This window comes from Lichenostomus cassidix, chromosome 9 (assembly GCF_008360975.1).
Source record: "Lichenostomus cassidix isolate B80296 chromosome 9, HeHo_3.0, whole genome shotgun sequence".
Classification (NCBI taxonomy): domain Eukaryota; kingdom Metazoa; phylum Chordata; class Aves; order Passeriformes; family Meliphagidae; genus Lichenostomus; species Lichenostomus cassidix.
In genome coordinates this window covers 14,494,997-14,520,447 of record NC_139490.1, presented here as the reverse complement: position 1 = coordinate 14,520,447, position 25,451 = coordinate 14,494,997, and the positions used below count along the sequence as shown (strand labels likewise).

Genomic DNA, 25,451 nt, shown 5'->3' with positions numbered 1-25,451 from the left:
GGGCGGAGCGCGGCGGGACCCGCCCGGCGCGGGGCGGGCAGAGGGAGAAGGGCGGGATTGGGGAAGATCCCGGCGTGCCCGCCCTCCGTCCGCTCTCCCGCCGGGCGCCGCGGCCGCAGTTACTTAGCGGTTGGGAGCTGGTGTTCGCCGCAGCTTTCTTTGCCGGGTAGGCTTTGCTGCCGGGGTGCGCGACGCAGCCGCTCCTCGCCTCGCCATGTCTAAGGACACGAAGAAGCCCTTCCGCCAGAGCATGGCCGAGTGGCGGCAGTTCATCTACAACCCCAACAGCGGCGAGTTCCTGGGGCGCACGGCGAAGAGCTGGGGTAAGGGCTACCGCGGGGGCAAGGGCGGGGCGAGGCGCCGGCGAAGCCGAGGGGCGGCGGGGAACGGGGCCGAGCGCGGGGGCGGGATGCGGGAGGGCCCCCGCGGGGACGAGAGGCCCCCGGGGGGCTGAGGGGTGGGCTGGAGGCCCCCGGGGGGCTCAGGGGGTGGGCTGGAGGGCCCCGCGGGGATGAGGGGACGGGAGGCTGGGGCGGCGCGCGCCAGGTGAGGCGGCCCGCGCGGCGGCGCACGCGCCCCGGTGTCCGTTACAACCGCCGGTCTAAAAATAGCCCGGTCCGTGACAGCGGGGGCGGGGGTCGGGGGAAGGGGAGTTCCCGGGGCGCGTCCCGAGCTGACTCAGCGCCCGCCCCGCAACCGGTGCGGGCCCGCGGGCTCCTCCCCCGCCCGCTCTGCGGGGCCGCCGCGGTGCGGCCGTGACGGGCTTCCGCCGCGAGGTGCGGGGCGGCCCCGCCCGCGGCATCGCCCGCGCCGCCCGCAGCCCGCGCGTGCCGGGGCAGCTCCCCCGCTCCAGCCCTTCCCGACGCCCCCCCGGCGCTCCAGCGGCGCAGGGAATCCAGAATGAATGAGCGCGAATTGCCTTTGTACTTGTAGCTGCAGGTCGGGGAGGGAGAGTGAAGGAAAATCCCCAATCCCCGGCCCCCCCAAAAGTTAATGAGCCCCAGTTCCAGAAAGTGATCGTTGTGTGTCGTTGTGCGTCATCGTGCTAAATTTGTTCCAGCGTAGGGCTTCTGGGCCTTTTATTTTCTTAAAGGAAGCTTTAAATGAAGGCTTTCCAGTAAAGCCTGTGAAGGCAGTGTTTGTTTTCTTATTTTCAGGTAGTCATCCCATTGCTTTCTTCTGAGCTGGAAAGCATGTTATCGTAATCTGGTTGCTTCCAGTAAAAATATTTGGATTTTCCGAGTGTGTTTTCTCATATTAAACAATTGTATAAATGCTTAATATTAGGATGTTTCTTCAGCCCTCATGGGACATATTTACTGACTTCAGAAAATGCTGCGTCTCCTCCCAAAACTTGGATGTAGTCGGGATACTTAATAGTTGTTCTTACAAAACCAACAAGAATCTCAGCGTGGTGTAAAGGAGCAGGCCAATACATCCTTGGCCTTGACACGATCTCAATGAATACTGATGTTGAAATAGCGAGGAGGAGCTTTAAGCGGACTGTGCATGGGGTGTGCTTTCTCTGCCGTGCCAGTGTCTCCTGTCTGTCAGGAGAGGGCCCGAGCTCTGACAGGAGTTCCCCTCTATTCAAATGGAAATAAGAGCTTGCAGCTACTCTGCCAGTTGAATAGCAAAGGATAGGAAATTTCCACTATGCTGTTGTTTAGTGATCTTTCTCTACAGGCAGGTTTCCTGAAGTGCGTGGGCTGGGTGTGTGGATTGCAGAAGTCTGGCTGTGTCATGAGTCTGAGCAGCACAGACTGTAGATATGTTAGAAATAGCTTGCAAGTTTTTTGTTTTTTTTTTTTATAAAGGTGAAGATGAAACCATCTTCTCTGTTTAAACCTATCTACTAAGATAAGTCACTTAGAACGATATTAGTCTGTGTTAGTCCAAGGCCAACAGATAACATTTGAAATTGAGATGACTTAGTTGGTAATTGAGCTATAGCTACTTGATAAAAGATGCTTTTGAGAAAGTATCTGTAGGGAGTAATTTGACTTTGTGTAGGCAATTCAAAGAATTTTACTTCATTAATAAGTTTTATTTAGTAGTTTAGGTGATTGGCATGTGGTTACTGCTGTATACCATTTCCTCAGCCTGGACATTAGGAAGTGAATGCTCAGTAGCACTAAATTTTTAGTGTATTTTTTCATCAACATTTGTTTGTTTTGGCATTCTGCGATCAACATAGCATACTTATTTAATGTAATTATAGTCTGACTGTTTTGGAGCATGGTGTGTGGCTTTCTGTTTGGTTTTACTTTTTAATGGCAGGACACTAATTGGGTGGCTCTGTTGGCACAGGAGAATATGCAGGGTTTGTTCTCACTTCTGCTCTTACAGTAGAGGTGTGAGCATAGAGCTGTGTCCCTGACTGCTGTTCCTTTTCTGTTGCTGGTCTCTTGGCTGAAAGGCGAGGAGGTAGGAGACTGCTGGGTTGTCGTGTCTCCAGGGGCAGCACGATGAGAATTCAGCTGGCTGATTCTTCTGTGCATATTTCTCTTGTCTCAAGACAGCTTCCTCACAGAAATAAGACACGAGCAGTAGAGAAACAGTTAAATAACTATTCACAGTACGTGCATGTTTTGCCCTAGTCTGACACCGTCCCGGGGGCTTCTGTGAGTTGTAACTGCAAGGCAGCGATTCTCTGTGAATTCCAATGCTATGGAATTGGACTACTCCTCTCTGCCATTTCCACATCAGGATTTAGGAGAAGATCAAACAGAAGCAGCTCCTATACTCATTTTTCATGTAACAGAGGTTACATTTTAGAGTTTGGTAAAGAGTTGCCTTTTACAGCTTGGCGAAACCCCTAATATGTCTCCTGCAGAAAAAAATTAGAGACTTTAATTTAATTTTTTGCAGACTTGAGGGATACTTCAGTTTGAATCTTTCACAAATTGGTATCCAAACCTACACACACTCTCCCCCAAACTCTTCTATTTTTAATTATTTGGCATAATCATTTGCTGGATTAAAGAGACAGAAAATACTGGGAAAAACTGCTGACTTGAGGCTGTGGTGTTCTTAGCAGCAAGGCATGAGGGGTGCTGATAGTCCTCGCAGAGGTGTTGGGGAGGAGGATTGGTCCTAGGGTCAACCCAGTGTTTAATCAGGTAGGGCAGAGAAAGGAGGACTGGGGAGGCTGCTGGGTGGGGCCTTCCTGCAAGTAGAAGGAAGATCAGCATCTGTCTCTGCCTGTGATGGCAAGGTAGTGTGTCCGCCCAGAGTTAGAGCAAGAATGGACTAAGATCATCGTAAAAGTCCTTTAATGGGGTGCTCACTGCACGCTCAGACTTGTCCATTGTCTTACAAGATAGTTAATTATTTTTGTTCAAGGTTACAGAAAAATAATTTAAGCCAAAGAAAAAGGGCAATATAGACTGTAGCAGTACTTAATCTCTGGTCACACTAGATGTCATGTCAAGTGTATTTAAGTCTTTCCATAAAGCTGGTTGTGTTAAGGTGATTGAGGTAGAGGAGGTATTGTCTTGAATAAATTACTTGATAAATTTACGTGTAGTAAATGAAGTATGTAGAAATTTGGACCTACTGAATTTTCATTTGAATTCTTAGTTGTATCCTTTGGTGCACACATATGTGTTTGTAATTACAAACAAATAAGAAGTCCACCAACAAAATCCAACAACTTATTAGGAAAGCTTTCCACACGGTCAATTGAAATACACTCTTGTTGGCTGCCATAACAAAGGATCCAGCTTTGCTTCTTTTTTCATCTTCAGTGAATTCCTGGTTGGATATATGGTGCTGTCAGAGTTTTAACTGCTTTTCTGACATGGTTATTCTGTCTTCTTTATTGGTGTTTTGAGCAGGGATTTATTGTGATTTAGCTTTCTTCAAGAGTAGCGTGATATCAAACATTCTGGCATCACTGTCTGCCATTGCAGTAGAATATTTTCCTTGGCGCAGATCGCACTGGAAAAAGGCATCTCGCCTTCTCTTGCTGCAGATATCAGTAAGCTCTAGTAGCACAGAAAGCATATTTGGGGGGTGGGTGTGTGTGTGTTTGTGTTCTAAATGCTTAATCGTGACATCAGACATTGGCTTTTGTGATTCTTTGCAAGTGTTGCGCTTGACAGTTTTAATTATCTCCTGAGGTGTAGCCGTGTTCTGTGTGGAGCCCTGGTGTATTGTGATGGAAAATATAACATGGGACTGAGGTTATATTTCTTCCAAGTCTCTCTCTTCCTCCCTCTGCTGTCTCCCAAATCTGGAAAACAGTAATTCTTTAGTGTACAAGAAATAAAGTTGAAACATGATTAGTAATTATTTTATATTTATAGTTATGTTAGCTTAGAGTAAGAAAATCCATCTACAGGTGGACTAAAACTGCTTGACGTTCCTGGCACGAGTAGTAGTCAGCAGGAACATTACTTGGGCATTTAAATCCCACTAGTTAAAGATGCTGAAGGACAATCATGCGGGTGGTAGGATCAATTCAGCATGGAGTCCAACAAACTGTAAAAACATTTAATTTTTGTTGTTGCAGGTAATGCTGAATAGTTGCACCCCTGTTTGTGGAAGTGTTTATATTGATACCTGTATATATCTACCTATGTATTATGTACAGGTAGATTTTTCAGTCTGGTTTATGCCAGATGGTCATACTTTTTATTGCTTTTGCCATGTAAAGTTTGGAAAGCTTGTATTCATCATGGAAATTATTGCCAGGTATGTGATATCTTGCGTTCAGCAGAGTCAGAAATTCTAATTTTCACAGTGGAGAAGTGTTTTGATTCTGCAAATGAATTCCAGCTAATGATGGTACCAATGTGTTGGTTCAGAAATAGCAGTTTTCCAGATTTGAATTGCTTGTCCAGGTGGTTAGGACATGAAGAAACATTTTTGGTATTGTGATGCCCTGCAAAAAGAAAAACCAAAATCACTAGCTAAATTGTAATGCAGAATTTTGGTTTTGAGTTTTTCTTGTCTTATAGTTTTGGTGTACAAGATGTTCTACAACAATTGAATTGGGTTGCATGTTAGATGTGAAAGCTGTACTTCGGAGGAAATATGGAGGATAGCTTTTCACTGTTACTTGGGTACATGTTGTTTCCTGACAAGAAATCCAGTGTTATGTGAAGTTATTTTGGCAGAGTTTCTTGACAGGTTATGGCTTGCTCACTGTGATTAGCTAAGGATAATTAGTACTAATAGGCTCACAAAGAGCAGCTTACTCAGTTTGGGGCTGTTGGAAGTTGCAGAGGGGACTTTTGTTGTTTGCTTTCCCCCTCTTTTTAATGTGGCAAAGTAGCATGAATGGGTCAGTTTAGCGGTCAGCATTCTGCAGTGCATTTACAAGCTAAATTAAAATAAAGATTAAAAATAATATGTGTGTGTGAGCATGCATGTGCTTTGCTGGGGGAGTCTAGCAGAGTTTCGGGGCTGTGAATAGAAACAGCCTTTCCAGCCGTTTTTCCTGCTGCATATCCCCGGTGGTTGGGATACTGCTGGGAGGGAGAGGGACTGGGTGAGGTGCTGTTGGCACTGCAGTCTCCACCATGGCATGGGGTCACCATATTATCCCTGTACTGGCACTCCCTCCGGGGCGTGAGGGCTCCCCAGTTCCACCCTGCTGTGACCCTTGGTGGGGAAGGGGTCCCAGCCTGGCCGGCCCTGCTGGAGTGAGGGGCTGTGTAGGTGGGTAGTGCACCAGTGTCCCGATGAGGGAGCTAAGGAGGACAGCTGCCCCTTCCGGGAGCTGCTCTTCAGGGTCAGCTCTGAGGCCAGTAATGCAGGTGACGTGGTAGTGTGGGCCCAGAGCAGGACTGTTCTTAGGGCCGTGTCTGCTTAGAGCTGCACACCATGGTGCTCTTAGTGCTTATTTTATGCTCATCAGTTTCTTCTTTTTCCAATGAAGTTTGGCATATTCTTTTAGAAATTAAAATACAGGTGTATTTTGAAATAATTTCCCTGGTTTTCTTGCTTTTATGCCACTTGCCACAGAAGCTGCTTGTCTTGTCTTACGTGTCAAATTTTTCTGTTCCATTGGGACTGTTTGATGAATGTCTTGGTCACTTGATGGAAAGTTTACTTTTCTAGGCAGTTTGATGAAAGTGTATCCAACAGTTGATTAACTTGTATCGATCAAAATGAGAGCTGACCAGAGGTTTTGTAAGGGAGCTTTTTTGTTTGTTTTTGTGATACCCAGAACACATTGGATATTAATTGGATATTAATCAGAATTAAAACAGAATTCTGTTTTGGATCCAGTTAAAGTAGTTATAAACTTACAGGTAAAACAAATTGCTGCCGTGCCAAATACAGATGCAACTTTTCTAACAGCTTTTGTTGACTAGAATTTCTACTATTTGTTTTTATGTTCTCTTTTTAAGAGCTAAATAGCTTCTAAATAGTCTTAGCAATTGTTTACAATAGATGTCAAGCTGTCTTGTTCATTATAGAGTAAGCTTGTTTTTGTGTTTGCATACTTTGCTACTTCTAATCGCTGCATAGAATCTTACATCTCAGTGGTTTCAAATGTATTTCAAATAGCTGGTCGTTTTCAGATTATTGCAGATTGGTAGGTAACTTTCTCAAAATGTGAAATTGAAAACTAAGACCAAACCAAAAATCCACTAGCATTCAGCTGGTTGCTGTCGGGAAGTTTACTTACAGAAAAGAATTTGGGAATCATATCATTATTTTAATAGATGTATACAGAATTCTTTTGGGAGAAGTAAAACAGGTACTTGGATATTTAGCAGTCATGGGTTTCTGGGGACCATAAGTACACTAGAGACTATTTCAGTGCAAAATGCAAGCATTGTTTCTGGGACAGGAGCCAGGGCTTAGGCTTCCGTCATCTTCCAGTAGGCAGTACGTAGCACTGGGGCACAGTCATGTTCGCTTTTGCTCTTTCCTTTTCTATGAAAGGTTAAAAGGTTCTGTGTTTGATTCTCTCACGTAATCAAGTGTCAGTGGTAGGATGTTGCATAATGGTTTTGATGTGCTTTTCTTCATACCCGAGTTACATCTCTGGCTTCTGATAGCATCCTTACAGCCAGAATATTCAGTAAAAATTGAATTTGTGTCAGCATTTGTTAAATTTTTGAATTAGAAAGGTTTTAAAAATGGCTCTCAGTCCAAGCATCAAATTCCGTCAGTACTTTTAATAGCTCCCATTCTTTTTGATCATGTCTGTGCATGTGTCATTAAGTCTCAGGTGCTCAGTCTTAAAACAGAATCACACACACGTTTTTAGGTTGGTATTGAATGCTCAGTTAATGAAACAAGTTGAAGCTGGTAACATCTGTGTAATCTGTGAATTCAGTGTGTCACAGGTAGATTGTTAAAGCAGGTCTGTGTGTTAGGCTTGATGAATCTGAAGAGAAGGCTTGGTTTGTTCTCAAAAACTTGTGGCAGAAAGCATTTTCACCTTGAGAAGTCTCTTGTAACAGGACGTGTTTGAAGGACTGCTCTGTGTGGAATTCCCTTAAATATCAACTATGTTATTAAAGCACCAATTGCTTCCTCTCTGGTCTGGATCCCGTGTAATAATTTTATCTTCTCATTCAATTCTTTCATCTTCCCAACAACCAGATAGAAAACTAAAATTCCCTTAAACAAATGAAACTTTGTTTTTTCCGAATGCACTGCTTAGTTATCTTTGCCAGCCTTCCTATATAGCACAAAGAGTTGTTTTTAATGATTTTCTCGTAAAAATAGAGATGCCAAAATGCCCTGTAAGCTTTAAGAATCAGAAAGTATTAAGAAAACCTCTTTGTATGCTTTATTGTGTACTGTGCATTACATATGTATGCTAGAGGCTTATTTATGACTGCAAACATTGTATTGCTTATTTCTCATTTTGATTTTCAAAATAGGTAATGGAATTAGATGAAACAAAACCAGTAATTTTTTTTTTCTTTACAGGATTGATCTTGTTATTCTATCTGGTGTTCTATGGCTTCCTAGCAGCACTCTTCACATTCACAATGTGGGTTATGCTTCAGACACTGAGCAGTGATATACCAAAATACCGTGACAGGATTTCCAGTCCAGGTAACACTGTATTTATTTTTTCGTAAACCTCTGTTTGGGTTAACAACTGAGTTTCATTTGAGAGCTTGTTTGAAGTATGAACAAAAGCATGGGAAACAGTGATCATTATTCAGTTACTTGCAGGTTGCAAAGGCGTGAGGCAAGTTATATGTGTTTATACCATAAATTCAGGCAGTAGCTCTTTGTGGGTATATACTAACTTTTGCTGTTTTTAATGCTAAGCTCCTTTCAGTTGAATTTGTCATGTAGACCACAATTTTGTCTGCAGATCCACACAAAATGCTGATGTAGAAGTGGGTTTATAATTTAATCAAATTGCTTTAAAAATCCTCTAAACCAGTTCTGTTGGATCAGATGGAAGGCCATGTTGATTAGCATTTGATACTTTGCAGAAGGTGCAGGAAGGCTGTACAGTGGGTGTGATCTGCTCCAGAGCGTGTAAGGACTGTGGGAGAGAGGCCTTTGCAGAGTATTTAGTAGAGCATTAGGTAGTTTCCAACTGATGGAGAATGTCTGTGGGTTTCAACAAGTGTTGACCTGTTATGTAGGGATCCACTAAAGATAGTGGGGTCCTGTTTTATGATGCAGCTAAGTCTGTGTAATTTGTAGTTTCCACAAAAAGTGGTGTCTTGCTTCCTGGAACTATCTCTTCCTTTGTGTACTGCCACTGTTGGCTGCTTCAAGGAGCTATATGTTCAAAAAAATCCCTGTACAAATATGAAGGAGTAATAAGGTGCTTGTCTTTTTTTTTTTTTTTTTTCCCTTCCCTTCCACCTTTTTTACCTGGTTTTTTGAAGATTGGTGTAAATACATCACAAGATTCTGCCATTATAAGTTTGGGTTTGGTATATCTCCATATTTGAGAAATATTAAAGACTTTTATTCTGAAAGATTTAAAAGATGCTTCTGCATACTTTAACTATACCAAATAGATTAGTGTTTTCTAGTAACTAGTTCTGAAGAATGTGTGTTTGATTTGTGTGTGCAACTTACTGGGCCACCTTAAAATTTAATAAGATATCTCAATTTTTAAAATAACTTGCCTTAGACACCAAATTTACGTTGAAACCACAAAATGAAATTGTTATATAATAATAATATTTAGGTAGAAGTGAGACAACGTTATTTTTTAAAATACTGTTTCCTTTTTTTGAATGCAAAGCTCTTAAAACTGACCAACATCTTGCAGCTCTATCCACACTTGAGATGGTACAGTGACCTTTGTGTGTGCAAGTTGCAGTTGGACCAGTGTGATAAACATCATTGGATTCTGGACAGAATTAGTTTTGGTGTAGTGTTCTGACCTTCTCTAACAAGTGTCATATTGTAAGGGATTTGAGGATTTGTGCTGTTTTTTCAAGCTAAGAATAGGCTAGATGCTGGAAAAAATACTTAAGAGAAAAGAAAAATAAATGAGGAAAAAAACTGTGGCTTTGTTGACCATTTCTCCCCATTTCCATTGTGTCTGTTGTGGAAGTCAGAGTCGTGGTAGTAGATGGAGCTGTGGGTAGCTGTGGCTTAATGCTGGACTTTATTGACATTTCTTCTCTCTTGCAGTTCAGGGTATTTATTTTCCTTGGCTTTGAGATAAGTCATAAGGGATGTTTGTTTGAAAAAGTATATATGCCACAATTAGTTTTTAACTGATGAATTCCTGTAACATTTCTGAATTAAATCTCTTTATTAACCATATCTTTAGTAACTCATGCATTAAAGTTAATAAAATTGCTTGTTTCTGTTTTAATGTTTCTCCTTAACGCTGTCATTTTTCACTTGCAGTGAAACATGCAATGTTCCTGGCTGTAAACTTAAATTCTTTAAAAAAAAATTAAAAAAATCTACACACAAAACCTGGATGCCGTAGGTCAAAGGTTCTACTCTTATGTTAAACATACTTGGAAATCTCACAATTTATTTATTGTATAATTAATACTTGACTAGCTTTGTACATTGGGGTGTAATTGTATAAATCAAATCCAGATGAGTTTAAAACTTTCATTTTAAATCCCCCTTTTATAATCCTAGATATGATCCTATGCTGAGGCTGGTAATTCTGTTCCTCTCGAAGAGCTAAAAGCCTGCATCTTTCAGTCTATGCATCAGTCTTTCAAATAGCTCTTTCTGCAGAATTTACACCATAGCATTTAGGCAGACTGTAATCCACTGGAAGTGGAGCAGTACCTTCCTTGTAGGATGTTTCTGAAGTTGCCCTGAAGCAAGAAATCTCTTTAAATTACTTTTTCATTCATTGTTGACTAAGTTTAGATATTTTGTCTTATTCCCTTTGAAAAAGACAGTCTTAAGTCCTTCATTTACGTTATAATTCTGTAGATAATAATCTCTTATTCCCTGAAAGCCCTTAATGTGTAAAATCCCTTCAGTGATTTTTTTAGCCCTGATACTAATTTAATTTTGTTGAATCCCAGTTCAGTGGGAAGGCCAGAAAATTACTTTAATGGTGCAAAGTAATCTGCAGTCAAAGTAGTATTTTTAGTTTTATGTGGACTATCACTCGTTGAGGCATTTACTTGTGGTTTCCATTATCTGTTGCTTTTTTTTTTAAGCTAAAAGATGTTTGTCTCTGATGAATTTCTAGTATACACCTTTATTATTTCCCAGTTGCAAGTATTTGTAAATAATTTCTGCCTTTGGATGAAAAGCTTGACCATTTCTGTGGGTAAATTCTTAATAGACCTGGGCTGCTTAACTGCGTTTTTGATATGCTTTCCAAAACCTTACTGTGATGGTTGACTGCAGTAACCTAACTTTATCTTCCCACTGCAGTGTAACCTTCTTAAATATTTATTTTGTATAAAGATGGCCTGTTTTTTTTTAAATTTATTTTTGTTTTCTGCCTTGAATTGGTTTCATTTGGGAATCTAGTTTAGATTGGTTTTGTCAAAGGGTAGGAAAACTACAAGGCATCCTAAGGTGATACAGTCCATTGCTGTCTAATTGCAACTTCTTCCTTCATGCCAAATTTTACTTTTATCAAACCATTTTAATGTTCTAACTTAGAAGAAAATTAATCTGATAAAATACAGGTTGGATTTTGGTGGTTTTGTGTTCGGTTGGTTTTGAATTTTTTTATTTTGTGGAACTTCAGTGTCCATTCTCAGCTATACTTGAAGAGACACTCACCCGTTAATCACAACTGCAGGGTTTTTATCTGTGCTAAATATTTTTTTAAAATAAGAGTTACCTTAAGGTAGTGTGAATAAAGCAATCAGTCATACATTCTTCTTTGAACAGATTTAATCTCTGCTGCAGTATCTGGTGGTGTAGTGCTATTTGATCTGCTACTGAAGCTGTAATGAGTAATAGAAGCATCAGGTACCTGTGTTAGTGACAACTCCTGATGGCACAAGCTGTATTAGCATTCCTTTTGCTTTCATCTGCTCCAGAGAAATCCTTCAGATTTAACTCTGTGGCTTTCTTGGCCCATGTGCTAGGAAGCAGGGACAGTTCAGCTCTCGATGGAGGCCATACTCTGTGTGCCTTTTCCATCCTTCAGCCGAAGCTGGATTCAGCCTTTGGTGATCCCTGTTTTTGTTCCTCCTGCAGCTCTGGCTCCCTGGCTCTGGATGGTTCCTGCTGCAGTGTCCCTAGCCAGCAGCCAAGTGGAGCTGGAGTTCCCACAGGGGACACTGGGGCTTGGGAGGTCTGGGAGGCAGCACTGGAGCTTTTGCTGTTCCTAGGCCTGGCTGAGCCCTACCCCTGTGGCTGCATAAAGTGTCTTGTATTCTCCATGGCACAGGTGGCACCTAAACTTTCTGTTTGAGGAGATGGAGGAGAAGACTGAGAACTAACTTGGCTTGTCTGGTTTGAGTGGGGTAACTTTCAAGCCGCCTTTATGCATAATCAAATTTTTAAAAATACTTTGTTTCTTCTGGGCTTCTGTGAGAATACTATAATCGTAGCTTCACTCTGTGTTGCCTAAAGCTTTGAAACATTGCTTGAACTGAAGGTTTTCTGGGTGTGCTTTTGAGCATTTTTTCAGTTATTTTTTAACCTTAATTTGCTGAGTGTGGAAAGTGGATCAGTAAAAATCTTTGATTGACAGTGATTAAACGGCTGATTTTGCTTTTCCTAATCTCTTGGGTTTGGTTTGTGAATTGCAATTATATATTGGGTTAGATTTAAGTGTTAATTAATGTAATGCTGATTTTGATAACTGGCTTCAAACACAAAGTACCTTTCAGTACTGTGGAATATAGGGGTTACATTAATGTTTCTTTATGTATAGACATTTTCCGATTTATGGATATTTGAGTAGGGGTTAGAGTAATGTACAAAAGATAACTTACTTAGTTTCTAACTTGCACTTTTTCTTTTTAAGGACTTATGATTTCACCAAAGCCAGACACTGCATTGGAATTTTACTTTAACAAGAGTGACAGCCAGTCATATTCAGAGTATGTTACTACACTTAAGAACTTCCTTGAATGTAAGTAAGTTACTGAAAACTGCTCAAGTGATTCAGGAATCTTAATCTTGAGTATATTAGTTTCATTTTTTTTGCTTGTAGTTACTAATTGCTAATGGAAACTAATGCGAGTTCAGGGCAGATATGTGTGTTATAAAACTATACATGTTACAGAAAAAGGTAAGTATAGTGCTTATCCTGTATTGGACAGGGAGCCTGAGCATGAGGAATAGTTCAGAATATAATGGAGAGGTTTGGTTGATGTAGTTATTTAAATCGTGTAAGATGTAGAAATCACTTATGCCAAAAGAATTCAATGTAAAATAACATAGGTTTTATATTTGGAGACAAAGTTTATCAAGACTTACTTGATTAGTCCTAATCTAAATGATTTGGTAACTGAGTAAGAATACTTTAGCCTGAAGAAATTGTCTGTTTGAAAACGTGAGGCACACAAAGATTAAGTTAATTGCAATTTATTGATTTTCACCCTGGTACACAGTATTTACAGACAAAAATATTAAAACACTGAATTTAGAACATGGAGAAAACGTAACACCGGCCAAGTTTGAAGGATGGCAAAATCTCTAGTTTGTCATACATTATCTTATGTATGATCCTTACTTACTCTAATAATATGGAAATCAGTTGAAAATATTAATAAGTTTAACCCTGCAAAAGTTGTAAGTCAGAATTAAGAAGATGCTGTGAAATCTCCCCTGTGTGCATAAGTTGCTTTGTTAGCTCCAGCTATGCTTGAATCTCTCCATATTCATAGTTTTGGTGCCTACTAAGAGCTTCTATGGGTAGGCTTTTCTTTCAGAGCTCTGCCAAGGGTTCCTGGGAGGAATGCTGCATTTCATGACTACCTGCCTTTCCTGCAGTTCTGTGGGTCTTGCATTGAGGATGAACTTTCCCTTTCTCCATTTTACCTTATTATCTAGGAGGCTGGGGTGTAACGGAGGGGAAGAAACAACAAAGTGTCATGAATGGGAATAGTTTAGTGTTTCTGACAGTGTGATCTGTGCACTTCAGAAACACAAGGAAGGAAGAAGGAAGTTGGGATGTTAGTATAGCGTACATTATACTACCTGATGTAGCTGTAGAGGCAGTTTAATATTACTGATTCAAATACTTGTAAGTTTTCCTGTGCATTTGTAAAACAAACATGTGCAAAGGGAAAACTGGTTGAGTTTCCAGGTAAAAACTTTATTGTTTTTATTTTAATATATTATTAGCTTAGAATATGTAATTAGTTTATGTACAAAAATTCATGAAATTGTGATTATTGTTACAATTTGCAAAGCAGGAAAGTATTGATTCTTCTGTAATACTTTATTTTTTTAATTCAAGTACAATGCTACTTCTCTCTAGGCTTTGAAAATGTTTTTGTTAAAATGGATGTAAGAGACATAGTGCACTGAAAATCATTTTATGAGAAAACTCTTAGGGAACTAAAACTATAAATTAATTTGTTATGTAGGCATCTGCAGGTTTTGCTTCTTGCTTGAATTATACCATTGATTTACAAGGTATTTCTATTTCATAGCATATAACGATTCAAAGCAGTCCCAAAACATAGACTGTACACGGGGAAAGATCTTTGATCAGAATGATGCTGCTGTTAAAAAGGCTTGTCGATTTAGCCTCTCTGATCTTGGACAGTGCTCTGGAAAGGATGATCCAAATTTTGGCTATTCTAGAGGAACTCCCTGTGTGCTTGTGAAAATGAACAGAGTAAGTGCCTACTTAATTTTTCATTCTTAGTACAAGTGCTCCCAACTACTGCTGTATGAAAAAAATACTGTGGAAAGGACAAATATGTGTTCAGTTTGCTACTCAAAATCCTCACATTTCTAGAACAGTGTAATTTAGTGAAACACTGAGCAATTTCAGAGAGTAATATGAAGTGACCTTTTTGAGCGTTCTAATACTTACAAGTATTGACTACTTGCATCAAAATATCTGAATCCCGTTTTAAGAAGTACAGTGTTCTTTGCTTTTACTTACTGTTTTGTAAAACAGATTCTAGACCACTCTGCAAAGTATTTTACTTCGTCTGTGTTCTAGAACTCTAACTAGAATGTAATGCATTCTGTAACTCCTAAACTATGAAAGGTGATAAAAACTTTACTAAGTATTTGACTTCTCAGTGATGTTACGTGTTACTTGAATTGCTAACTGGTTTGAGCCATTGGTGCTACATGCTAAATGTGAAATAAGAAAACAGTACTTTCTGTGACTACTGTAACTATTAACTATTTGAGTTAACCTGAGCAAACAATTTAACTTAACAGTACTTAAAATCTTAGTCCAAATTTAAAATTGTGTTCAGATAAAAATGACACTGAATAGATTTACTCCCTGTATGAACTCATATTTAGTGAGGGAAAGGTTCAAATTTCAGTCTGTAAAACTGAAAAGGGGGTAAAGCTCTGTAAATATCTTAATTTTCTCTCTTTTAGATAATTGGATTAAAGCCTGAAGGAGAACCGCAAATACAGTGTACACCTAAGGTCAGTTCAGAATGTAAGAAATGAGTGTGTAGTTTATTTTCCTTGTGATTAGGATGAATAATGAATAATCTCTTCCCATCTTCTTGGAGACTTCATATTTTTGTTTGTGTTTTTCATCTGACTGTATGTCTAATTTAGTTTTAGTGTCTTTAATTTCTTCAGTGTACTTACAAAAACGTTTTTGGTTGTTCTTTCATCTTCAGATGTGTTTGGCCACCTGACTTTGTTTAGAGTTGAGCAAAATGCATACATGTTACTTGTGGTCTTGTTTATTTATTTATTGTGAGTTATATTTTCTTTTCCCATTTCATAACCTATATTTTTATTTTTTCTCCATGCTGCAAGTGCACCTTAGACAATTTTATAAATGATGGGTAAGAAAACTGTGTGTGGAAACTAATGTTATTGCTCAAGTAAAAGTTGCCTTCAAATCAAGTATGACCTACTGATAATAACAGCTAATCTTTGCATATTTGTTATGTACCAGTGGATTTACACAGAATGTTTTATGGCAATTATAATAATTACTTTGACTTATGGATATTTTTCCTAGACTGCTTGGGGAGCAGTGAAAGAGTTGGTAAGTTTGTAGCTTGAGCAAGAGGCAGAGTCCTGGCTTTTAGCTTCCTGGTGACTGATAAAAACGTAGGCTGGGAAACATCAGCAGTTAATGAGACTTGTAAACACTTGTAAGGGTTTCTGCCTTCATCCTAGGTACCTGTGGTAGACATAGATTTTAATACTTGATTTTTAATACTTGATTTTTTGGAGTCTTTGAACGTTTTGATCTCTCCATGACAGTCCATTGCAAGCAAAGGTGATTCCTCCTCTTATTTGAGACTGATTTCTTTACTTCCATTCACAAAACTCCACATTGTTCTCTTGAAGGGATTACTTGTTTTTTAGAATAAAGCAATTAAGCTCCTTCTACTTCTACTAGTACTCTTTTTTCTTTTACTTGTGTAATTTATAATTTTTTTTTGTAATGTGATATCCCAGACTGGACAGAAGTTCGCCTCTAGCTGAGGTATTGTTAATGACAGCATTTCTCCCTTTGTGATAACACTGGAAGCAAGGCGAGTTTGCTATTTGTAGTACACTGAGTCTTTATTTTGTTTTCCTATTTAAATTGTTCTTCTGGTTATTTCCCAGTCTGTATTTGTAGATGTGATTTCTCAAGGTTCACAGCTTTGAATTTCATATGACTATCTTTGTCCCCGCCTTGTAATTTTTAATGATCATTTTAAAGTGATCAAGTCCTCTGAAGTATTCTGCTCTACTTACAGCTTGGTGCCATCAATGAATGAATGAACTTGGGGTGGCATCTCAAGTCCTTATTGAAAACTCTGAATAGGGTCCCAGGCAGTCATCTTCATTTCCACCAGAAATGCTTGTGATGTGTCGAGAACTATTGTTCAAGTGATTTATAAAACACTGAGTGTAGTGCTATTTTATGACTGTATTTTTTCAGCTTTCTTCTATGGATGCTCTATGAGGCAGTAGTAAAAACTATATGAAGCAGATGATACTTTTTCTTACCCTCTTAACTAGTTTCAGTAGCAAAAGACAAAGTTTGATAACAGCTTGGTTGATCATGGTGGAGTTTTTTGCTATTTTTTTACCCTTTGAGATACATAAAAATAAATTCTATGTGTTTTCTTGCATCTGCTTTCTGTAAGTACCAGATATTGCTACCATATCCAGTTAGAATTTTTCTGACCTACACAAGCGTGATTGCTTTGAATTTTAAAATTACTAATCTTATTAGTCCTTTATTGACTTCCCGGGACAGTATTTGTCAGGCTTTGCTACTTTGAATGCATCTGTTTTATTAGCCGGTTGTCACCCTAGCTCATCATGATTTCCTTGCTTAGGAAAGCTTAGGTACCAGTTAGAATTCATCCTGTAGATTTGCTGTTAACTAATTTTTATTTTCCTTTCATCCATGTTCTTAAATATTTCTTACAATTAAGAGTCACAGTGGGTAAGGTTGGAAGGGACCATGGTGATCATTTGGTCCCATGTCCTTACTTGAGCAGGGTTACCCTAGAGCCCATTGCACAGGATTGTGTCCAGATGGTTCTGGAATATCTCCAGCGAGGGAGACTCCAAACCTTCTGTGGGCAACCTGTTCCAGTGCCTGGTCACTGCACAGGAAAAAGGTTCTTCCTCATGGTCAGATGGAACTTCTGTGCATCAATCCTACATTGAGAGGATTTGGAGAAGTGTCTGCCTGGACCTAACACCATCCTACTTTTAAATGGTATTTTTGCTTTTACAAGTTTCTGAAATACAAAATGGGGTTGATAGCTTCTGTCTGCACATTCTGCCACTCTTAGCCACCTGAATAATTTAAGGTTTTCAATGTGGAATTTATGTTCTTCAGGCCTTCTCCTGTGAGATGATACTTCTTTCTTCTTCCTGCACTTTTTCTAAGGGTTTTTTTTAAATGGAAAATATTTAGATAGATGGGGGATTCCAGAGTCAGCACACATATAGCTGGGGATGCTTCCCCCTCTGCCTTCATGTAGTTGAAGAGGTCATCACTGTAATTTCTGTAGATCAGGGAAGAGAGTGTTTGCAGTGTCAGACACTCATTACAGCTGGTTCTTCCTCCTGCACCCTGGAGGAGCTGATCTGCTGCAGTCTTGGGAATCTCCACAAAGAGAAACAAACCAACAAAAGATTCTGTCTCCAAGAAGTTTGAAGATCAGCAGTTTAGGTCTTTAGTTTGGAGCCAGAGGTGTGCACTTTCACGTGTTCTGGAACATCTTGCAGCAGTATTTCTTTCAAGTTGAAATTAGTTTTATTGGAAACTGGTAGATTTGATGTATTTTTTAGCTACAGAAACGGAAAAAAGCCTTAATTTCAAAATACATATTTTTCTGTTTATTGACCATCTTGACTTAGTGTTAGGTATCACTGTCTAGTTGACAAGAATGAAGAATGGTTGTATGGACAACACTATGTGCCTTGCTTTTGTCAGCATACTCAGGATCTGAGTTAACTTGCTTTTTGTGACAGAAGTCTCTGTTGTTTTACAGTTTCTACTAATGGATACTGCCCTTTATCTTCTCCATTTCTTCTTCTCAAATGATTACAGATCATTCCTGCCCAAATTCTTTCCTTGGGTCTTTTTATATTATTCCAACATCTGGTAAATTCTTCTTTCTAAATTACAGTCTTAATAAAGACCCAGCTAGTGAGGTGGAAGTCTATCTGTCCAGCTAAATTGTCTGATTTTTAGATTTGCTGACTGTCAGCAGCTCTTTGTGGAAGCTAAATGATTAGCAAAAAAAGTGACTCTCATTAATGGACTGATTCTTGAAGTTCTTCAGCAAATGCAGCTTGTTCAGGTGTTCTTTGGTTTGTTTTTATTTGATTGTGTAGGGATATTAATTAGGAGTGTTAAATTCAAGAAAATCTGGAAACCACCCCCCAGCAGTTGCATTAGACAGGCAGCTGCATGTCCCAGAACCTCCCTGCTATTGCACTGATAGCATAATGCATATATTTAGTGTATAGTCATGACTGCATGCATGCCTTGTATTTAGCTGCTTCAGAAAGCATTACTCCTATTTACCTTGCCTATGTTATTCCATATGCTGATTATTTAACCATTATTTCAGCAACATATTTGAAAAGTGAGTATTTTCAGTTGCATGAGCTTAAAAAAAAAAAGAATAATGGTGAAAATCAACATATTCCTGCTTAATAGTTGTATCTGCCAGCTCAAGGTCCAAAATACTTAATAAACATATATTGAAGAATTGTAATAATTTAGACTGCAAAGGAATGAGAATGTGGCCATATCCTAAAAAAATATTGTATGTTCTTTTGAAGAGGTGAATGAAAAAGGTAACCTTGAGCTGTGGCTTGCTCTTTAATTTGTTATGATCTTACTGCAGTTGTCTCCTTAACTTTGTAGGGCATCTGTTTAAAATTACAGCTGTTGTATATGGTAGTAGAGAAAGAACAATGAAACTTGCTAATACACTTCAAATTTGTGAATTACATGGAACAAGCAGTGATGTTCTGAAGATACATTTAGCATTTTGGGGGGGTTGTTTTAATGACATTTCCCTTGGTTATGACAATATATTTATTACAGAAAGTCACATTAGATGTGGGCATTTCCTAGAGATTTGAACTTGCAGTAGTTTGCTATCCTGGTAGGATACACAGTCCTGAAGAATGTTGTATATAGGGAGAGGTGTTTGTGTACTGCTGTGCTGATAGTCCATGTCTGGACAGCTCAATCATGTATACATACTTTGTATATGTTATAGATTGGGTGACTCCTAAGTCAGAAATTAGGCAGCAGCTTTGTAGGTAGCTGCTTCTTATTCCAGGATTTGGGGTTGCAGGGGATAGTTGAGTGAGAAGGCCTGCATCTATATGTAATTGTTCCTCTGAGGTGGTGATGACACACACAGCTCCAGCAACATCACCACTTTAAACTTGGCTTTCTTCTTACATGGCCACTATTGAGGGATAGAGGCCACCTAATGTTAGGACTAACACTATTGCAGAGAGGTGTCTGTGCTTCTCTGTGAAGGGTTGTATCATTATGAGCTGGAGAGGTTTAAAAACCTGGCCTGAAACAGCACATGGTTCACCAAAATACACAGGCTTGCTTGTGAATACTTGGGAGTTTAGTTATATGTGGGGGTGTTTGGGTTGTTAAGTTACTCATTACAATGACCATACTCTTCTCCCTTCCCCATTTCTTTGACACATAAGTGTGAAGGGAAGCTGTCTTTGACTTGATTGCTAATTTAAGTTGTACTGCTAATCCTTACTGCAGCAGATGTGTGCAGCATGTGACTGTTTGCCAAAAGAAATCTGTTTTGAGTTATTCTATAAGTTTGTAGGTCAGTTGCCCTTTTTTAGGTATCCTGCACTTTATAATTTAATTTATGTTCATTTTTATGCAAGCAGATGTTAACTTGTACTATTGTTGCTGTCTCCAATTACAGGAAGAAGGCATGGTTCAGATAAATTACTTTCCTCCTAATGGTGCAATTGATTTGATGTACTTCCCATACTATGGGAAAAGCTTGCATGTAAGTATCCTTTCATGATTGTTCCCATTTTGTCAGTGTTTTGTTTCAGTGTGCATTTACAGCTGCTAGTAGCAGATTAATTCTGAAGTTTGAACTTTGTAATGAGGTCCTCCTGGGGAATATTGCATATGCAGAAGTTGCACAGCACTCGATGAGATTGGAGATGTACTTTGGCAGACATGAACAAACTGGGCATGATCCTAGTGAAGGAGGAGCTGCATACCAGCAACCTTGAGAGTATCTGTGCTTTTGTGCTCACTGAAATCTTTTGGGGTGTTTTTGAATGCAGGGAAAAGCAGGAAAAGTAAACTGGGTTTTTATATTACAATATATTTTCTAATCCTTAGCATTTATGTATAGGATATTAAGTTCTTATGCTGCTGTTGATTTTATTTCTTTGTGGCTCTGCATGTCATCTTTTCTGTTTGCCCTGTTTTATGAAGAAAGACTTCAAGGTAGCAGAAGCATTTGGAGTTTTTAAAAATTGTCGTAAAGACCCCAAATTTTCTACTTTATGAACCCAGAGTACATGGAATTTCAAAAGTTTCTTTTGAAACCTGAATTTGGTTAATTTTTTTATTTTCTTGCATCAGTTTGTGATCACTCTGTGCAGAAAATCTGTACCTTCTATAAAATATAAAATTATATTGCCTCCTATTGACCAAATTGTTTAGTCTAATAAACATTGTTCACCACTGAAGAAAAGGTACTTTTTAAAACATAAATCTGTTAGATCAACAGTCTACCAAGGTGGGTGGTTGTAATTTCACCAAAGTGTTTTTTGTATTAATTCTTTGTCAGTTATTTTTCTATTGTACTCTATGCTTAATTGCAGTAGTTCCATAACCTTTTTTTATCCTCTCATGGATTTTCCTAATGAGGAAGGAGTTTGTTTTCCTTCAACATTTTCTTTCGTGTTACTCACAAGTAGTTTTGTGTTTTCCATTTTGTTCCCACATTCTGAATTGGTATCCCATTTATTCACTTGAGACATGCAGATTAGAGAGAGACTGACTGCCTATGCTTCCAACAGCTGGAGTCAGTACATACTTTGCCCCATTCTTGGAGTGAAAGAATAGAGAAGGAAATGCAAAATACAGCATCTGTGGACCTTGGCATGTCAGGAGGCAGTTTTTACAGAGGGTGGGATGAAGAACTTTACTGAGGAAATTCCCATCTTGCTGCTATTCTTATGGAAAGTGAAAGATTATGAAAATACAGTAATGAAGATAGGCGAAACTTGGTGCTATTCCTTGCTTGAATTAGGTGATTAGGAAAAAACTTTATTTCCCTTATTTTTTTCCCCACTTTTTGGTTCGTTGTCCTTTCATGTTCACTTTGTCATGTGGAACAGGGGCTATGGTTTTAGGGATTCTTGCTTATGTGAGGCCCAATTCTCATAACATTAGCATACTGAGAAAAAGAAGAGGCAGTAAGAAGAGTTGTGAGAAGTTTGAGTATTTGACTAGGACTCAAGGATATGGATTGACTTCTTGGCTATGCAGCAGAGTTTTTATATTATGTCACTGTGGAACTGTTAAATTACTTTAAGTAGATTCAACTAAAATTGCTACTCTTCAGGTAGGAGCATAGGAGTACTAATGTCTACAGTTTTGTGGTCCAGGATGGTTATTTGTCTTTCTCTGCTTAGTACAATGAGCCCAACTCCCTGACCTTGGAGAATGTTCCCTTTTTTAGATGATCTGACACAGTTAGTGAGGATGCTATCTCTCTTCCCTCATCCCCCAGATTTTGTACTGAGTAAAAGTCTATTCTGGTATCATCTGTTTTCAAAACATCATAGAAATTTGTGTATCCTTTTGGAAAAACCTTGATGGTGAGAAGACTTCTCTCCCTGAGGAAATGTGGGAATTGTAGTTCTGATTTTGAGGGAGCCTTGCCTAGCAGCATTTCCTCCCTCTCAGTCTGAAGTTTATGGGAGCACAAGAACATTTCTAATCTAGTAAAACCACTATCCAATGAAAGCAGTTACTTCAATCTACTTCTTACTAGTACTTCATATTAAAGATTTTAGCACATCTAATGACATGCATGACATCATCCTTTGTAAATGAGACTTTGAGTATTCTGTTGTGTGTTCTTTGGTGGAGAAGATAGCCTAAAACCAACAGAAATGTATTAAAGAGTCTCTTAAGTTAATGAGGAGGGGAAAAGTCTTAACACAAAATTTTGTTCAATTAAAACTCAAGGTTGATACTTACATAATAATGTAGAGTTGTATTTAGTCCACTGACTTACATGAATTGTTACCAAGAAAATAATTTTGCTTTTTTAGCAGTCAGCAGTACTTACCTAAAAATATTATGCCAATCCTTCATGAGCATTGCATAAAATGCTGCCTTAACAGTGTGTAATAAGCTCCTATTTAATTCATAGGCACTTCACAAGAGAATGCAAGTTGTCCTTATTGAATTTGATGTGAGGTACAATATTGGGTTGACAAAATTAAAAAATTGATTCTGCTCTCATTCTTAAATTTTCATTTTTATTATAGTCACCAGTTGTAATTGTTCCACCAAATATGACTGACCAGGAAGGATACTGTCAGGATGTTCAAGGAAAGGTTTCTATGTAAAGCTATTAAACAGTACCTTTCAGAATGGTTTGTTGCTGAACGTGTAAATGGGATAGGGAAGAAGGGAAACTGGTTTATTAGTATTTGTTGAGTAATGCTTTTGGAAAAAACCCACTTAAAACACTACTAGAAAAGTTATATTCTATAGCAGATTACATCCACCCTGCTAAACAAAACCCAAAACAATCAGAAGAGACAAGAGAACGGATTGGAATACAACAATTTCTGAGGTTGTTTCATTGGAAGTTTCTAGAAAAATTTGACCTAATATAATAGGAAAGGGTAAAGTCATATGCCTCTTGAAGATACTGTCTGTGACTTGATAGTATGAAGAAGGTGTTTCTAACTCGGAAAAAAGAGGTGTCTTACCTGAGTCAGATAGGGCTTTGAAAAGTTGGGTTCTTCACTGTTTTTTTTTCTTCACTGTTCTGATGGATTGAATGTTTATTTAATGCAAATTTATTCTGTCCTTTAAATATTTTCCCCATCTTTCTGTTTACTAGGCTCATTATTTACAGCCTCTAGTGGCTGTTCAACTAGCAATTCACTCCAACAGTACCAAAGAAGAAATAGCAATTGAGTGTAAGATCCTGGGCTCACCCAATTTAAAAAATGAAGATGAACGTGACAAGTTTCTGGGACGAATTGCCTTCAAAGTTCAGATGTCTGAATAGCTGGAGTACTCTCCACAAAGTAAATGTTGTGTTGTCTGTTTTGTATCAGCTGGACATGCCATTCTAGAATATGAGACCACCTTGAAGAATGTTAAGGTGGTTTATGGCGTTCAGGGTAGCATAAAAATATGCTTCCAAATTGTATGTTTAAATTCCCTTAAAATAAATGCCTATCCTGCTTTTGCCTGCCCCATTGGAACAGTGTACAGACTATAGTTATGTCATAGGGACCTGTAAATAGCTGTTTTCAAACACATAATAATGGTGACCTTTGTTCTGTTCTAAAATGTGGTTTTATCCTCCAAGTGAGTGTCTCAAGCTTAATGTGCTGTGCTCTGTAAATATTGTATTGATTTAACACTGGTTTAACTGTCATATCTCAATGCTGACACAGTTAGAGGGATAAATAATAAATGGTACCTGATTGACATAGTGATTTCTTTGTAAGAGTAAACACCTCCAGCATAAATTGTGTGTGTGGGATTGGGTGGGTCAGTGGATGGATGGCTGTGTGGAGATGCCTTAAATTGTAGACCTGGGTGGGGTGGGAGAACTGAAATGGAATTTAAGAGTTGGTATGGATTTCTGAAAGTAAGTGCTCAACTAGTACTTTCTTGTGCTTGTCACTGTGCAAGTATTGTGTACATGTAATACTTGGTATAGAGTTTGGTGTTCTAGCTGAGGAATTGAACCTTTCTTTGTGTTGTTGATTGCTTGTAATATGTGGAGCACAAATAAAATCTATACAATATTTTAAAACTTTTTAGTTCAGAAATATCAATAGAAAATTTAAATTGTTTAGGATCCTGGTAACAGTTGTACAGCAGAGTTGCTTTGAAAGAAGTGGCCTCACTATTGTGGGAATAGGCTTTGATTTTCCAATTAAAAAATTTCCCGAAGAACCTCTGTTTAAGAAAAGAAAAAGGAAAAAGAAAGGATTGTCTTGATTAAACATTCCTGTTTAATTTATATATCTGTTTTGTCGCATCATTTTAACATCTCACGTCTTTGTCTGCTCTTTCATCGTGGACGTTCTGTGTCTTTCATCATCATCCATTTAGAAAATTGGTGTCATCAACTGCATTACAGAAATCCCCTGTTGACTTGGGGTTGATTACATGCAGTGTAACTGAAAGTACAGTTGTTAAAATGACTACAACCAGACTAGTTTACTTGAGACTGCTGCTTGCATTGAACCAGCTTGAGCCATTTTTTTGGGCCATAACTTGGGCAGTTGAGCTGACATGCAATTTATGTTACTTCTCCCCAAGATTTTTGTTTGTTTTGGTCTTGAGAGGGGAGTTTTGAGCACGTGGTCCACATTTTGATGTCTTAATATTAAAGACCACAACAGATCTGCATTTGTGTAAATACCTGTATGTTGTGCTAGTTAGGCCCAAATTTGTTACTTAACATCTTTTATACCTACTTGTTACAATGGTTTTTAATATTATATTTAAACAAATTAAATGAAGGATTTCTAAAATTCAAGATGCAGTCTTAATGCCCTGCTTTAAGTTTGAGGCCAGTCTAAGCCACATTAGTGAAAAACTTTAACAGCTGTGCAAGTCTACAGTGATGCACAGTTGGAGGAAGCTGCTCTTAATGGGACTTGAACAGTGTCTTAAACCTCATTAAAAATAGATTTATACTGATCTGATACCATTCAGCATGCTTTTTTGTTGTCTGCAAAAGAAAGTTGTTGTTCCTACAATATGCAATGAGTATTTTTGTAATAATGGCATGCATTAATACTGAATGAGATGTTCTTTCAAAATATTCCATTACTAATGTTTTAAATGATGCACTTTTAGAGCTGGGATACCTGGCTTCTTGAAGATATGACTAATTGCTTCTACGTGTATTAATACTGCCTGAAAGTATTTTAATAGTTGTGAGGGACCTTAAGTGTAGATGTTGCATCTGACAATGAAAAGGACTAGTTTCATGTAAAAACTTCTCACATTTGTGTTCACTTAGGAATGGTAAAAAGTTCTGGAGAAACACTCAGTTTTCAAATGAGCTTGGGTTTTGCAACAATTTCTCTTTTGACTTACCTTGTCTCTAGACAAAGCATGAAATGGCAACTTTTCACCAGCACTTTTCAGACAGGTAAAACTCAATAAACTCCTGTTCTCCCTA

At 38.7% G+C, this 25,451-nt stretch overlaps 1 protein-coding gene across 2 annotated transcripts; it reads left to right on the top strand.

Moving 5' to 3' along the window:
* On the top strand, positions 1–25,451 carry ATP1B3 (ATPase Na+/K+ transporting subunit beta 3). 2 transcript variants are annotated; one of them, XM_085069538.1, is made up of 8 exons: positions 1–323; positions 7,903–8,031; positions 12,371–12,478; positions 14,007–14,194; positions 14,923–14,973; positions 15,527–15,553; positions 19,953–20,039; positions 23,139–25,451. In XM_085069538.1, the coding sequence occupies exons 1-8, from the start codon at positions 215–217 to the stop codon at positions 23,307–23,309; spliced, it is 870 nt and encodes a 289-aa protein (XP_084925664.1). In that variant the 5' UTR covers positions 1–214; the 3' UTR covers positions 23,310–25,451. The 2 variants fall into 2 exon arrangements, with proteins under 2 accessions (XP_084925664.1, XP_084925665.1); XM_085069539.1 differs by lacking the exon at positions 15,527–15,553 and having other exon boundaries at positions 4–323.